General features: G+C 35.1%; 1 protein-coding gene across 11 annotated transcripts in view; it reads left to right on the top strand.

The window, feature by feature from the left end:
- TRPS1 (transcriptional repressor GATA binding 1) overlaps positions 1–14680 on the top strand; it is a 261087-nt gene that overhangs the window by 59428 nt on the left and 186979 nt on the right. For all 11 annotated transcript variants that reach the window (XM_021942574.2, XM_021942568.2, XM_021942570.2 and 8 more), the window contains one exon: positions 4780–5909. In XM_021942574.2, coding sequence (XP_021798266.2) covers positions 4780–5909 — 1130 coding nt within the window. The remainder of the gene's footprint in view (positions 1–4779; positions 5910–14680) is intronic.

Here is a 14680-nt window from a genome sequence, read left to right as displayed (position 1 = left end):
AAACACTTCATGGATGGAACAGTTTTTAAAACTAGGGCTAAAATCAAATATAAAAAGCCATGCTAGTCCTTAGTCAGTGAAAAAGACTTTAAAATCTGTTCATTTTTCTGCCTTAATTGTTTTAGGTGTTTTTATATAACTTTAATTCACAATCAAAGGACTCCATAGGCAGTCATTCGCTTGTGGATAAAAGATGCATTTTGTAGTTTCTTGAAGAAGGCCATGTATGGCAGGTCAAGTCAGTGGCAAGGGTGCCATGAAGTACTGTGGCCAGGGTATCTCAGGTAACTCAGGGGCCTTGGTGAGAAATTTTCATCTGCTCACCTCTGCCTTCGCTCATTCAGTCAAAATGCATTGAGCCCCTGCTTTCTTCTAGATATGAATAAGACTTTTCCTCTAGCTCAAGAAGGAATATAAACAGAAGCATTAGCTTAGTAACAACAGATTGAACCTTTGCATTTACAGCTAAGAATATTGATAGTGACAAGTGTGTGAGTTTGTCACTGAATGAATTTACCACTTCCCTTCTATTTAATCTCTTTATCCCATTTGCAGGAAAAATTTACTTGAATGATTCATTTTGTTAAATAATAATCCTATCTATGCACATGTCGAGTGTGCTATCTAATATGGTATTCCCTAGCAAATGTGGCTGTTTAAATTTTAGGCTGGGCATGGTGGTGCATGCCATAATCCCAGCACTTTGCGAGGCCAAGGGAAGTGGCAAGCTTGAGCCTAGGAGTTCAAGACCAGTCTGGGCAACATGGCGAAACCCTGTTTCCACAAAAAATACAAAAATTAACTGGGTATGGTGGCGTGTGTCTATTTTCCCAACTACTCTGGAGGCTGAGGTGAGAGGATTCGCTTGAGCCCAGGAGGCGGAGGTTACAGTGAGCGGAGATCGTGTCACTGCACTCCAGCCTGGGTGACAGAGACCCTGCCTCTAAAAAAGAATTTTTTAAAATATATACATTTCAGTTAATTACAAATAAATTAATGAAATGCTAAGAAAAATACATGAAAGTAAATTTAAAAATTAGTTCTTCATTTTTACCAAGCCTACTTGTGGCTAGTGGCTACCATATTGGCCAAGGAAGGCTGTGGAACATTTTAATCATCTCAGGGAATACTATTGGACAGCACAAATCTATCGTTCTCACTTGATCCTCATAATAATCCCATAAAATGACAAGTTGTATAGTATTATATCCATAGAGGCCAGGAAACCAAGGTGCCAGGAGGTTAAATAATGGATCTTTTCATAGAATTTGAGCTAGAGAACTTCCTCTAGAAGCAAATAAATATAGGCAGATGTAAATACAAATGAATAAAGGGTTTTATCTATAATTTTTTAATCTTAAAATGTAAAATTGTCTACCTCTTCAATATTATATGTCTAATATCTGTCGCAGAGTCTGACACAAGCCGAACACTTAGTTATTACTAATTAGAGGGATAATACATGTAGTTTTTGGCCCAAACAGAAATTACAGTTTAATATAATTTTAAAAATTTGGATATCATTACCAGAGGAACTGCTGGGTTTAAAGGGTTATAATTAAAGTTCTGGTTAGCAAAAGAAGGAAGTTTGAAAGCTGTGCTCTTTATTCTGCTTGCACTCTCTTTTTAGTATAGTCATAGATAAGAAGCAGTAAATTTTTCTACTCCACGTTGGATTTAGCCATTTGAAAAGTTTGCAATGTTTTTTGAATATGTAGGCACTGTTTCCAGACAATACGTTTCAATAAACCATTGCTGCAAACACTTATTTTGCGTAATTGTTCTCACTGTATATTTGTTTTTACCCTAGAAAAGAACAGATTTAAAATGGGGTATCTGGGGCATGCAAATAAAATGAATGTGGTCAATAGACACCAGTAGTGTCTCCTAAAATAATAAATTTTGTTTTACTGTAAAATGGCATTTAAATGTTGTATGTCAGTTATATTTCACTATGACTTGAATGTACCTCTAGTAGTATAGAAAGTATAAAAATTGCCACAAATAGAGCTTTTAGATTTTCTTTTTGAAAGAAAAAAGGAATAGAACACTGTCATTATGTTTTCCAAAACTGCTTTTTAAAATATGTAATTCTAATATTGTATTAGCTTTTAATAATATATAATACTAATATTATTTGCTGATATTAACCAAAAAGGCAAGTATGTAACCTATAGAAGTGTCAGTATTGTTCTTGCCATTAAATGAGATCCATGAGTTTTCATTTGCCAGCTTGACTTTTGAAAGAGCAGTCAATAGTATGAAGGTATTTATTCTTCAGCATAATTAAAATATATAGCCCTTAAAAGCTTCTTAAATAATGAAGTTGGCACATTTTCCCTGGGTTAAAAAAAACACATCTAGACACGTACACCAACTTCAAAGACCTAACTCGTTTTTTATAGCTTAGTTAATCCTAAACCAAAATGCTTTACTGATAATTTTTCACAAAATTGCCTTTCTTTCGTAGTCCCCTTCTCCTGATAGTATTGATTCGTAGCCTGGGTTTTCTGAATTCTTAGGTTGTTTTTAAATAACAGCAACCTTTTTAGGATGTTGGGATGCTTAGTAATAATTTAAATCCACTTCAAAATCATATGTTTAGGGATTTCTTAAGTGTATGTATGCTCTTTGTTCAGCCCTTTCAGTGTGGTCATGGCACATGAGGCTTAAAGATTGCAAAATCAAAGAAATAGTGATGATGCCTGGTGGTTTCTTGGGAATCTTGGTTCAACAAGCAGAAGTTCAAAGCGTTTTATAATAGGGAAGCTTGGCAACGCTGATGCAATGTGAAAGCTTAAACAAGAAAATTTTTTATCTCTAGATTTTGCACACTTTCTTTCTTTGCCTATGTTAAAGAAGAAGAGGATACATCTGAATGTATCCCTTTTGAATCAAGTTTAAGTTCCAGAACAAAGAACCTGATTGATGGCTATCCATTTAAATGTGTGTGTGTGTGTGTGTGTGTATATATATATATTTTTTTTTGGCAAATAAACTTTCTCTTTACCTCCACTGAATTGGGAAATATATGTATAGATTTTTATAATATTATGCATTGTATTTCAGTGCAAGTTTTAGTTGCTTTAGTCACTTAAATGCTAGATTAGAATGCTCTATTCTGTATACCTGAGTGTATGACTTTGAAATCTCTCACACCATTGAATGATTGTCGGTTTGCTGCCTGGAAGGGTGCCCCATTCTTAGCTTTCTGGCTGGTTGATACTCTGTCATTGACAGACTGAGATCTATGCGATTGGGGTGGTGGCTATAGACATTGCCTAATGCGAAACATTACATCCTTTGATTAAAGGCTGTGGGAAACTTTTGTAAGTTCCTGTCTTAATGTACAGTAAATGTTGAGTTGTTTATGTATTAATGCACATTTCTTAGAACTATAATACTGGATATGAATTTAGAGGTTGCCCCAGTTGAAGAAGCTATTGGCCAGAGAGGTTAAGTAACTTGATCAAAGTCACATCTGTTTTCAATAGCAAAAAGAATACTTCAATCTTAGTCCTGTACAATAGAGGTACAAACATATCTCTCAGTGTACTACAGCAATATTATTTGCATTTCAAATAGAGCCTTTACATGATTTTGAGATGCCTGAGACTTTTCTCATGGAGTGATTTGGATATGAACAGTGATCACACGTGTCATTTTTGAACAGCTGTTGAAGAAGGCAGAACATGATTATGCCACTTGCTTAATATATTACATCTGGTTGCTGGGAAAATTTAAAAATTCCCTGGTGGTTGGAAGAGAATTTTTTCCCCCCTTTTTGGAGTATTTCATTCAAAAACTCTATTTTAAACTCTGAATTTTGGCTGCTCAGTGGTGGCTTAATTGTACTCCTATTGAGATACACACTGAGAATGGAGGAAGGATTTTACGTAAAGTGCCCTTTGAAGGCTTTCATAGTCCTGATTCCATGTAATTTCATAATTTGGGAAAGAAAGCAGAGCTGTAGTTATTTTTATGGTGGAATTATTTCATTTTGCCATTCAAACATCTCCATGACCTACTCATGTGAGAAGTTGGGAGCCCTTTGCAATGAAACAGAACCGTAATCAAATAAGGCCCTGGAAGATTTTTCTTTTTTGTTTGTTTGTTCTAGATTGGGAAACATTCAAAATTCTTTATTTACATGGTTCTTCTTCACTAGTATTTCCTGCATACTCAATTCATCTTTTTGTTTGTTTCACTGAGCTTTAATTATAAGCCATTTTGGGTGGTCATTTGAGCACCTTTATATTACCTAAAACAGAGACCTCATCTTTGCCTGCAGCCTCACTGCTGTAGGAACTGAACAGAATATTTCATTGGAGAACATCTGCCTTGAGTACTTTTTGAGCAAGTGCCTCTAGTTTTGACAGTAACGCCTCACCTTTTGAAAAGAAATCCCATGTGATTAGGATGCTTCTGTAGGAGTGTGATTTGAAGGAGGCAATAGTAAAACATACTGTGTTGAAAATTGTTTTCTTAGTTTAAACAATATATTATTCAGTCTTTCAAATTATAGTACATTTATTACTTACCCTCACCTGTTACTTTGGCCTACAGTGTATAACATAATGAGCCTCTCAAAGAGTAACTGTTGAGAAATGAAGAGTGAATTTATTTGGCTCTGTGATTATTCAAGTGATTTCATAATAAGCAGGAGTACTATTGTATTTTTTGATGTGGAATACTTGGCAGTACCCTCCCCCTCCCCTGCAGAGGACCCATTGAATTAATGACACCTCAGAAGTAAAGTCCATTTCTTCTTTTCTCCAGGTGACTTCAGGTGGAACATTCATTGGCATTGGACGGAAAACACCAGATTGCCAAGGAAACACCAAGTATTTCCGCTGTAAATTCTGCAATTTCACTTATATGGGCAACTCGTCCACCGAATTAGAACAACATTTTCTTCAGACGCACCCAAACAAAATAAAAGCTTCTCTCCCCTCCTCTGAGGTTGCAAAACCTTCAGAGAAAAACTCTAACAAGTCCATCCCGGCACTTCGATCCAGTGATTCTGGAGACTTGGGAAAATGGCAGGACAAGATAACAGTCAAAGCAGGAGATGACACTCCTGTTGGGTACTCAGTGCCCATCAAGCCCCTCGATTCCTCGAGACAAAATGGTACAGAGGCCACCAGTTACTACTGGTGTAAATTTTGTAGTTTCAGCTGTGAGTCATCTAGCTCACTTAAACTGCTAGAACATTATGGCAAGCAGCACGGAGCAGTGCAGTCAGGCGGCCTTAATCCAGAGTTGAATGATAAGCTTTCCAGGGGCTCTGTCATTAATCAGAATGATCTAGCCAAAAGTTCAGAAGGAGAGACAATGAGCAAGGCAGACAAGAGCTCGAGTGGGGCTAAAAAGAAGGACTTCTCCAGCAAGGGAGCCGAGGATAATATGGTAACGAGCTATAATTGTCAGTTCTGTGACTTCCGATATTCCAAAAGCCATGGCCCTGATGTAATTGTAGTGGGGCCTCTTCTCCGTCATTATCAACAGCTCCATAACATTCACAAGTGTACCATTAAACACTGTCCATTCTGTCCCAGAGGACTTTGCAGCCCAGAAAAGCACCTTGGAGAAATTACTTATCCGTTTGCTTGTAGAAAAAGTAATTGTTCCCACTGTGCACTCTTGCTTCTGCACTTGTCTCCTGGGGCAGCCGGAAGCTCACGAGTCAAGCATCAGTGCCATCAGTGTTCATTCACCACCCCTGACGTAGATGTACTCCTCTTTCATTATGAGGGTGTGCATGAGTCCCAAGCATCAGATGTCAAACAAGAAGCGAATCACCTGCAAGGATCGGATGGGCAGCAGGCTGTCAAGGAAAGCAAAGAACACTCATGTACCAAATGTGATTTTATTACCCAGGTGGAAGAAGAGATTTCCCGACACTACAGGTGAGTCAAAGGGGGGTAGGTCAGGAGGAATATACAAATAAAATAATAGAAAAAATCCACAGAAAGAGGGCTGAACCAGGAATTGTTGGGAGTGATTCCGATGACTTGGGGAAGTTATAGGAGAAGACCACATAAAAGATCATCACAGATTTGCAGGTGGTATAGTTATAGCTGTGATCACTGTAGACTTTAATTTGGTTCCTTCTTTTGGACTGTATGCTCATGTTTGATGCTTGTTTTATACCATTTACTGGTTGTCTTTTTAAATTCACAGTGATGCTAATAATGCTGATGAGTTTACTAATTTATCATAGTCCATTTATTTGTCCTTACTAAATATGACTCCACATCCTATATTTTTTTGACAGGGCAGCTCCCAAATGAAAGTTACTATTGTAAATATATCCTATTCTCTATTCTGAGAAAAAATTTTGAGAACCTGTTGCTCATTTTTATTTTAAAATGAGATTATATATTCTTCTAGCTTTGAACAATTCTGCAACATCCTTGTTTGGCATATAAACAGTAATCTAAAGGTGAGAATTTTTGTAATATGTGTGATTTTGGATGTAGACTTGCTCCTCCAAGTAGGTAAAACTGCTTGAGTTATTCCAGATTCTTAAATGGATGTGGGATGTTTGTGTTTTCCTTCTGCTTTCACTCTATTCTCTTTATAAACATTAACTTTCCCAGTTAATCTTTTATAATATCTAAAGATAAGTATAGGATATGTATCTTTATTTCATTTATGCATTCATTCTTTACTTAATTAATGTCAAAACTCCTATTGTACCAGGCATTGAATGAATATAGAAGAGAAGACATAGTCAGTGCCCTCATGGAACTTACAGTTTAGTAGGAAAGATGAGACACTTAGATGATTACAAGAGTAGTAATTGTCATAAAAGATGAAGTGCAAGGCAGTGTGTTTGAATATAATGATAACATAACCTAATATGATAGATTAGGAAATGCCTTCCTGGGGAAGGAGCACTTAAACTGAGCCTTGGTTATAAATAGGAATTAGTTCAGCAAAGCGTTGGTGGTACCCTGCATTTAGGTATTATTTAGTGCTCATTGGGTACTTTCTTATTATTATGCCTTTTGGCATCAAAGTAGAAAGTTTTGCTTACTCTATCAATATCCTAGTCTAAAAATCTACTCATTTCAATTTCTATACCCCAAGATGTTAAACAGTTTCTTCCACTTCTTTTAAAAGTTGTGTGTTAGTGCGAGTGTGTGTATGTTTTTTCAGTCACCAGTAATGAAGCAGTTCATATCCAACAATAGGCTAATAATGTTAGATGTTAATTTGAAGGACATCCCAGTGCTCACAGTGAATCAAAATGTTCAGAAAACACTTACTTGAGATTTACACTGTTTAATTTATAAGGTCAGCCCTGGGAAAGATACAGTCCTGCAATCAAATGTGTGTTCACACTTGCAATGAGTGTTTCTGGCTCCTCTGATGTTAGCTGCATGTTAATTTATTTCTGAGGCTCGCAGACATCAGCTGCTTTCTGAGCTCTGCCAGTGTGGATATATGCGTATGTGCACATTGTTCATGTACATTTGTTGAGTGATGTAAAAATCAGATAGTCCATTCTTTTTTTGAAAAGGACAAGGACGATTTTGAGAAATCGTCATGATTTTCTTTAATCATGAGGGAACCAGCCAGAACACACACACATCTTGGACCTGCGTACCCACGTATGTGCACACACACACACGCACACATGCACACACACTCATTCTGATACATCTAGCTACCAGTACAGTTGGACAAGTGGTTTTTCTATTGATGCAGCTGAGGCATTGCTTGAGAATCTGTCTGGGAAAACAGGGTTTTCACATGCTTTAGGTAAACAAAATAATCCCCCAAGAAATAAAATATGAATAAAACTATTACTGAATACTGTCAGAATTTAGTTAATATTCAGTGATGAAAGTAAGCTCTAGAGAAAAGAGAACTATTCTTTTCTTGTTCACCACTGATTCTGCACGATTTAACACAGTGGCAGGATGCCTAATGGGAGTTCAGTGAATATCTTTATGTAAATGAGATCCCTGTGAGTTTTTGACTTCACAGTAGTTATGAATAAGCTGAGATTTCCAAGGTGAGCTACATTTTAATCCTTCACTATTATATGGTCTTGGAACCCTTCTGTGGACCTAGGCTTCTATACCAAACGGGAGTTGCCTGTTCATTTTGAATTTAAGTCAACTTCTCAGCATTTTATTAGCTAAAAATTTAAATAGCACTTGTCCATAGGGCATTAAAATATTCTTGCACTTATATTTAAATCCTGATAGAGTTTGGCTGACCACAGATCCTTTAAGGTGCTGAGTAGTTTATTGCTCATCTGTTTCTGAGTTCTTATAGAGATATTTGAAATTTGGAGCCTTCCGATTTCAGAAGTCACAGCTTAGCAGGAAAGATAAAGAAACTCTACTGAAAGCTGAACAGTAATAGCGGCCCCAGAGATGTGAAAGGACATAGTCACGTGGATGTTCAGAACTTGATCTGCTATCAAAGCATTTTCCAAAAATGCCCCACTTTTAAGATAGAATAAGAGGACAAGTGTACCTTATCACATAGTATCGGTATAATTAAATTTGTTTACTCAAACTATTCATGTTGGGAAACTTCTGCCATAATTCTATGTTATTTCTGTGAAATATTCTAGGCTTTTGAGTGCTTTATATAGAAGACTTAACGGTGTAGTAAAAATTAGCATAAGCCATGAACTGTACAACATGTGAAATCATTTAGCTATAAAATGACTGTAGCTGAGAAGCAGAAGAGTTGATCTAGAGCTCTGATTGAAAGACCTCGGTGTCGATTCCATGGCATGGGTGTTTTCTTTAAGAAATAAGTTAAACTTGGTAGAACTGTAAACATGATCTAGTCAGCAACAGGGATTTGGTCCATTCTCTTAATGTTTAGCATTTACCTATGATACCCCTAACTCAGATCATAACTGGGTTATTATATTCCACTTATAAATGGTTTTCTCACTGCATTTCTATTATTATTTATCATTTAATTCAATTTTGTACCTGCTGTCTATTGACTGCTACTTTTCTTATCAAAATTTTCAGTGTTATAACTTAGGTTTTTGGCATAAGTAGGAGGATTACTTCCCTGCAAAACAACTATACTAGATAAAACGTATTTTGTAATGCATTGCCAGACTTCTACAAAGTAAGAAAAATTTTTGGAGCCTTTGTTCTACCTTTCATGAAGAGTGCACTAAACACAGAGTAGGGAGAAGTGAAGGGTAAGCTTGGAATGTGAGGTTACACTGAGGGCAAATGCCAATGTCGATGTTGCATTTGATCAGAAGACTAAGCCTGGAGTTACTCATAGAGAGGAGGAGTTGAATCTGAGTTTTGCTTTAAGCTTAGATCTTGAAGTGGCTAGGATTTTTACATTAGTCCTCCCTCTGACTTCTGACATAATTAAATACAAATTTGTCTACAGAAAAGTACTCCAATTTTTACCTCCCAGATATTGATGGATGCAGATAAATCTTGTATGAGCTCACTATGATGAAAATTCACCATATGGACAGGAAAATAAGCCACCATATGTGAAATCAGTAGAAAACACAAATAATAGATGTAGCTAGATACCCAGTCACTTTAGATACAGGAGTTTTCAGTTATAAAATACAAATAAGCATTCAAAGATATGAAAGTTACAATTAAAAATGATCAAGCAACATGAGACTAGATGAACAGGCACTTCTCAAAAGAAGATATTTATGCTGCCAACAACCATGAAAAACTGCTCGTCTTCACTGTTCATTAGAGAAATGCAAATCAAAAACACAATGAGATACCATCTCATGCCAGTTAGAATGGCGATCATTAAAAAGTCAGGAAACAGATGCTGGCGAGGGTGTGGAGAAATAGGAACACTTTTACACTGTAGGTGGGAGTTTAAATTAGTTTAACCATTGTGGAAGACTGTGTGACAATTCCTCAAGGATCTAGAACCAGAAATACCAATTGACCCAGCAATCCCATTACTGGGTATATACCCAAAGGATTGTAAATCATTCTGCTATAAAGACACATGCACATGTATGTTTATTGCACCACTGTTCACAATAGCAAAGGCTTGGAACCAACTCAAATACCCACCAATGATAGATTGGATAAAGAAAATGTGGCACATATACACCATGGAATACTATGCAGCCATAAAAAAGAATGAGTTCATGTCCTTTGCAGGGACATGGATGGAGCCGGAAACCATCATTCTCAGCAAACTAACACAGGAACAGAAAACCAAACACCGCATGTTCTCACCTATAAGTGGAAGTTGAACAATGAGAACACATGGACACAGGGAGGGGAACATCACACACTGGGGCTTGTTGGGGAGTCGGGGGCAAGGGGAGGGAGAGCATTAGGACAAATACCTAATGCATGGGTCTTAAAACCTAGATAATGGGTTGATAGGTGCAGCAAACCACCATGGCACATGTATACCTATGTAACAAACCTGCACGTTCTGCACATGTACTCCAGAACTTAAAGTAAAATTTAAAAAAAATCAAGATCACCAAAAAATTAACAAATAACATTGTTTTAATTGAGAAATATTAACTCTTCAAACTTAAAACATATGGATTGATTAAACTACATATTAGACAATTAAAGAGAGCAAATGAATTAATCAGGATGAGGCATTAGAATAAGAGAGAGCAAAGAGATGCAAAATATCAACGACATATAGTAAGGTATGGAATATAATGAGCTCTTCTAACATGCATCTAATCAGTGTCCCAGAAGAAAGAAAATATAGAGAATAGAGAGTAGGTAATCAGTATTTGAGGAGAAAATGGAAAAAGATTTTCTAGAACTAATGAAAGACATAAATACTCAGATACAAAGAAGCGTAGCATACACTAAACAGGATGATGTATACAAATAAATTCAGTTACACACACATGTAGCAAAAGTGAGAATGCCAAGGCAGAGACATCCTTGAGAGCAGCTGTAGACTAACAAGAAACAAACTACTCAGAAAAGACGTTTAAGTTGACAGACTTTTTATTAGCAACAATGGAAACTGGAGGAAGGAGGTATATTATTCAGAGTTTTGAAAAAACATCAGATAGTCAACCTTGTATTATGTGACCATCAAAGCTATCTCCCAAGAATAAGAGCAAAGCAAAGACATTTTCTGATAAGTGAAGACTAGGGAAACATCTGAGCAAATCTAAACAAACATTGCCTGTCTCATTTATGCAGTTAAAAAAGGAACAGACTAGGTGGGGCACAGTGGCTCACACCTGTAATCCCAGTATGTGGGAGGCCAAGGCTTGAACCCAGGAGTTTGAGATCAACCTGGGCAGCATACCAAGATCTCATCTATATATAAACAAACAAACAAACAAACAAAAGATCTGAGTATAGTGGTGATTACCTGTGGTCCCAGCTACTCAGGCACTGACATGGGAGGATCACTTAAGCCCAGGAGGTCGAGGCTCGGTGAGCCATGATCATGCCACTGGCCTGGGCGACAAAGACTAAGGTGAGTTAGTGAGCTAGGACTTCGTTATACGTACTTGGAAAAATTTAAGGATAACTAATGAAAGAATAGGAAATAAATGCGTAACTTCCAAAACTATAGAGGAGAAAAAAAATGGAATAATGAAATAAAGAACAAATTCAATTAACTTTTTAAAAAAAGGTGAGAAAATATGTGGGAAAAGTTAGACATATAGACATTTTAAAGTAAAATCTACAAAAATTGCTGATATCAAAAGTCTTAACGTGTGTGTGTTAAACTTTTCCACTGAAAAGATATCAGATGATATTAAAAAAAATTGTAACTATATCCTGCATACTGGATATACATCTGAAACATAAGTCTCTGGATGTTCAAAAGAAGAGAATAGACTTAGTTATACCAGTAAATATAAACTAAAGGAAAATTGAGGTATCTTTATTAATCTCATACAATTTTAAGATTTTATTACAAACAGCATATGGAGGAAAGAAGGGATCATTGCATAATAAGAGGTTTAACTTCTTCAGAAGATACAATGGTTCTAAATACATAACATGTAAATACAAATAAGTAAAGCAAAAAGTGATAGAGGAACTACAGGGAAAACATGACACACCACAATCACAATGATAAAGTTTTAAGAAAACTCCTTGTTAAAAGTTAGGCACAAAACATTTTTCAAAATTGAAAATATTTGAAAAACAAATTACCAAACCTGATTTAATAAAAATATACAAATTCTGTACCAAACAATTAGAGAATGTACATGCTTTTAAAGCACATATAGAGCAGTTATATAAACTGAAACATATTAAGTCAAAAAGAAATTACATTTCAAAAACCAGTATCTCATAGAATATATCCTTTGACTCAGTGCAATGAAATTAGACCTCAGTAACAAAAAGCTAAGGATAAAGTTATACAGGGCCAATTCTAACCAAACAAAAAAAGAGAGATTATTAATCTCAGAAAACATAGATTTTACAATAAAACATCTTATAAGGGATAGAAGTGGTCAGAACATACTACTTTGGAAGGCAAATTTGGCAAAATTTGGCATTATCAGATGTTCATATTCCCAGTGACTACATAATTTTACTTTTCAGAAGAAAACTTTTTGCATGGGTTTGCTAGGAAACGTGCAAAAATGTTCATAATTGCATTTTTTAGAAGACAGAACAACCAAAACAAAGTCAGTCCAAAATAAAAACAGGAGAAAACTCTGATTGTCTTTCCAAAAAAGATTAATTTATTTGTAGAATTTTCAAGCAGTGGAATGTTTTACAGTAGTGAATTTAGTAAATGACAAGTGACTACAACATAAATAAATCTTGTAAGAATAATTTTGACTGAATACAAACAGATGATAAAGACAAGTCGCATTGGGATAGTTTTTTTATATAAATTCAAAAGATAACAAAATAAAACTGCATACAAATATTCATGTTATATGTATATGATATACATATATCATATGCATGTATACATGTACATATATGTGTATGCATGTATAAATACATCTGATATATACACATACATCTGATGTATACACATACCTATATATGTATGTATAAATACATATGACACACACATACATGTGTATATGTATGTATAAATACATATGACATATACACAAACATGTATATATGTATAAAAACATGCATGTATATATGTATAAATACATGATATATACATGTGCATGTATATATGTATGTATGCGTACATATATGTATATATGAGATACTCATATGTATATCATATACCTATATTCTACTGTACCATAATAGTACTTTCTTTATCATATGTAATCATATCTGTATGAATCATATCTATATGAATCTATATGAATCATATCTGTATAGAATCTCTTCCTCTCTCCACACAAATAGATCTCAATTTATGTAAAATCACATTCTGTGATTCTGTAATGAGTTCAGTTTTTAATTTGTTTGCAAACTTAGATGTCAGTGAATATGTGTGTGTGTATTTATTTGTATGTCACTAACATACATTATACAACTTTAAAATAAAAAATGAGGCATCAATTCTCATCACTGCCCATGTAGATTAAATATATGAAACAATGATCAATCTCGCTGTTAAAGAACTTACTATTAAAGAACTGCTACAGACTCAGTAATATAATTATTGTCTAGTACAAATATTAAAATGTTCATTGTTGGCTAAAATGCGGAAAACCGCACACATATTTTGGTAGTGTATGCAATGACAAGACTCTGTGTGTTAGGAGATTTACGAATGCATTTTAAAATTTTTGAACAGTGCTTCAACTTTCAGACATAAAATAGGTAAAGTCAGACTGAAAGAGTTGACATTGGTTGCAGTAGGTGGTCAAATTAATTTAGGTCCTGCTCAGTCTCTATCTCACAAAAGCTCCGTGAAAAATATGGACTGCGTACTTTGCTGATTCTGAAGAAGGGATTTTTATGATAATTATTTAATTATCAACGTATCTGAAAATTCCAAGTATACAGTGTGTTAATACAGAATTTCTAAAAGGGTGAGGGCCTTCATGGTTACATTTAAATTAGTACATGTTATGTGTCATATTTTAAAAAAAAAACCTAATAAATCAGTTGCTTGTAATACCTTGAAATAAGCATGATAGTTCAATTAGAAAATACCTATTGTGAGTCAAAAAGTTACCCAGGATATTATAGTTCACCAAAAAACAAACAAGCAAACAAAACCTCACAAAGACATTACCTTTATTTGTATACATTATTTATTAGAAATTTCAGAATTAATGCTTCTGAATACTATGCAAGAACAGTTATCAAGTCTTGGAATAAGATACATTTGAGTCACAGTTTCAATTCCATTTTCATTTGTGTAAATAATTTGCTGTTCCTTATTTACTTTCTGTTTTGTAGAAAGACTTGTCTTTCTATATGAACATTTTGTAGGGAACGTTTACCTTTTGAAAGGGAATCCTAAGTTTGATTTTTAAGGTATGGTGTTAGTAGTATTTTTTCTACCACTTGAAGATATAAGGACTTCATTGCATCTCCCCAAAAGCCAGTTACTATTACTGAGCAAATCCTAATCCAATTATTTCAACTTAAAAATGCAGGATGAGTAAACAACATAATTATTTTCATCCAGAATTTCAATTTCTCTTGGATTATGTTCTGTAGACTGTTTCTCCTCTTTTAACATTTTACAGTTCTCAAAGATTGACCTAATAATCCATCTGTAATTCTGTTTTTGTCTTTGTTCCTGC

This window comes from Papio anubis, chromosome 8, assembly GCF_008728515.1.
Source record: "Papio anubis isolate 15944 chromosome 8, Panubis1.0, whole genome shotgun sequence".
NCBI classification, from domain to species: domain Eukaryota; kingdom Metazoa; phylum Chordata; class Mammalia; order Primates; family Cercopithecidae; genus Papio; species Papio anubis.
The sequence above is the reverse complement of the archived record's forward strand: the minus strand, read 5'-3'. Positions and strand labels throughout refer to the sequence as shown.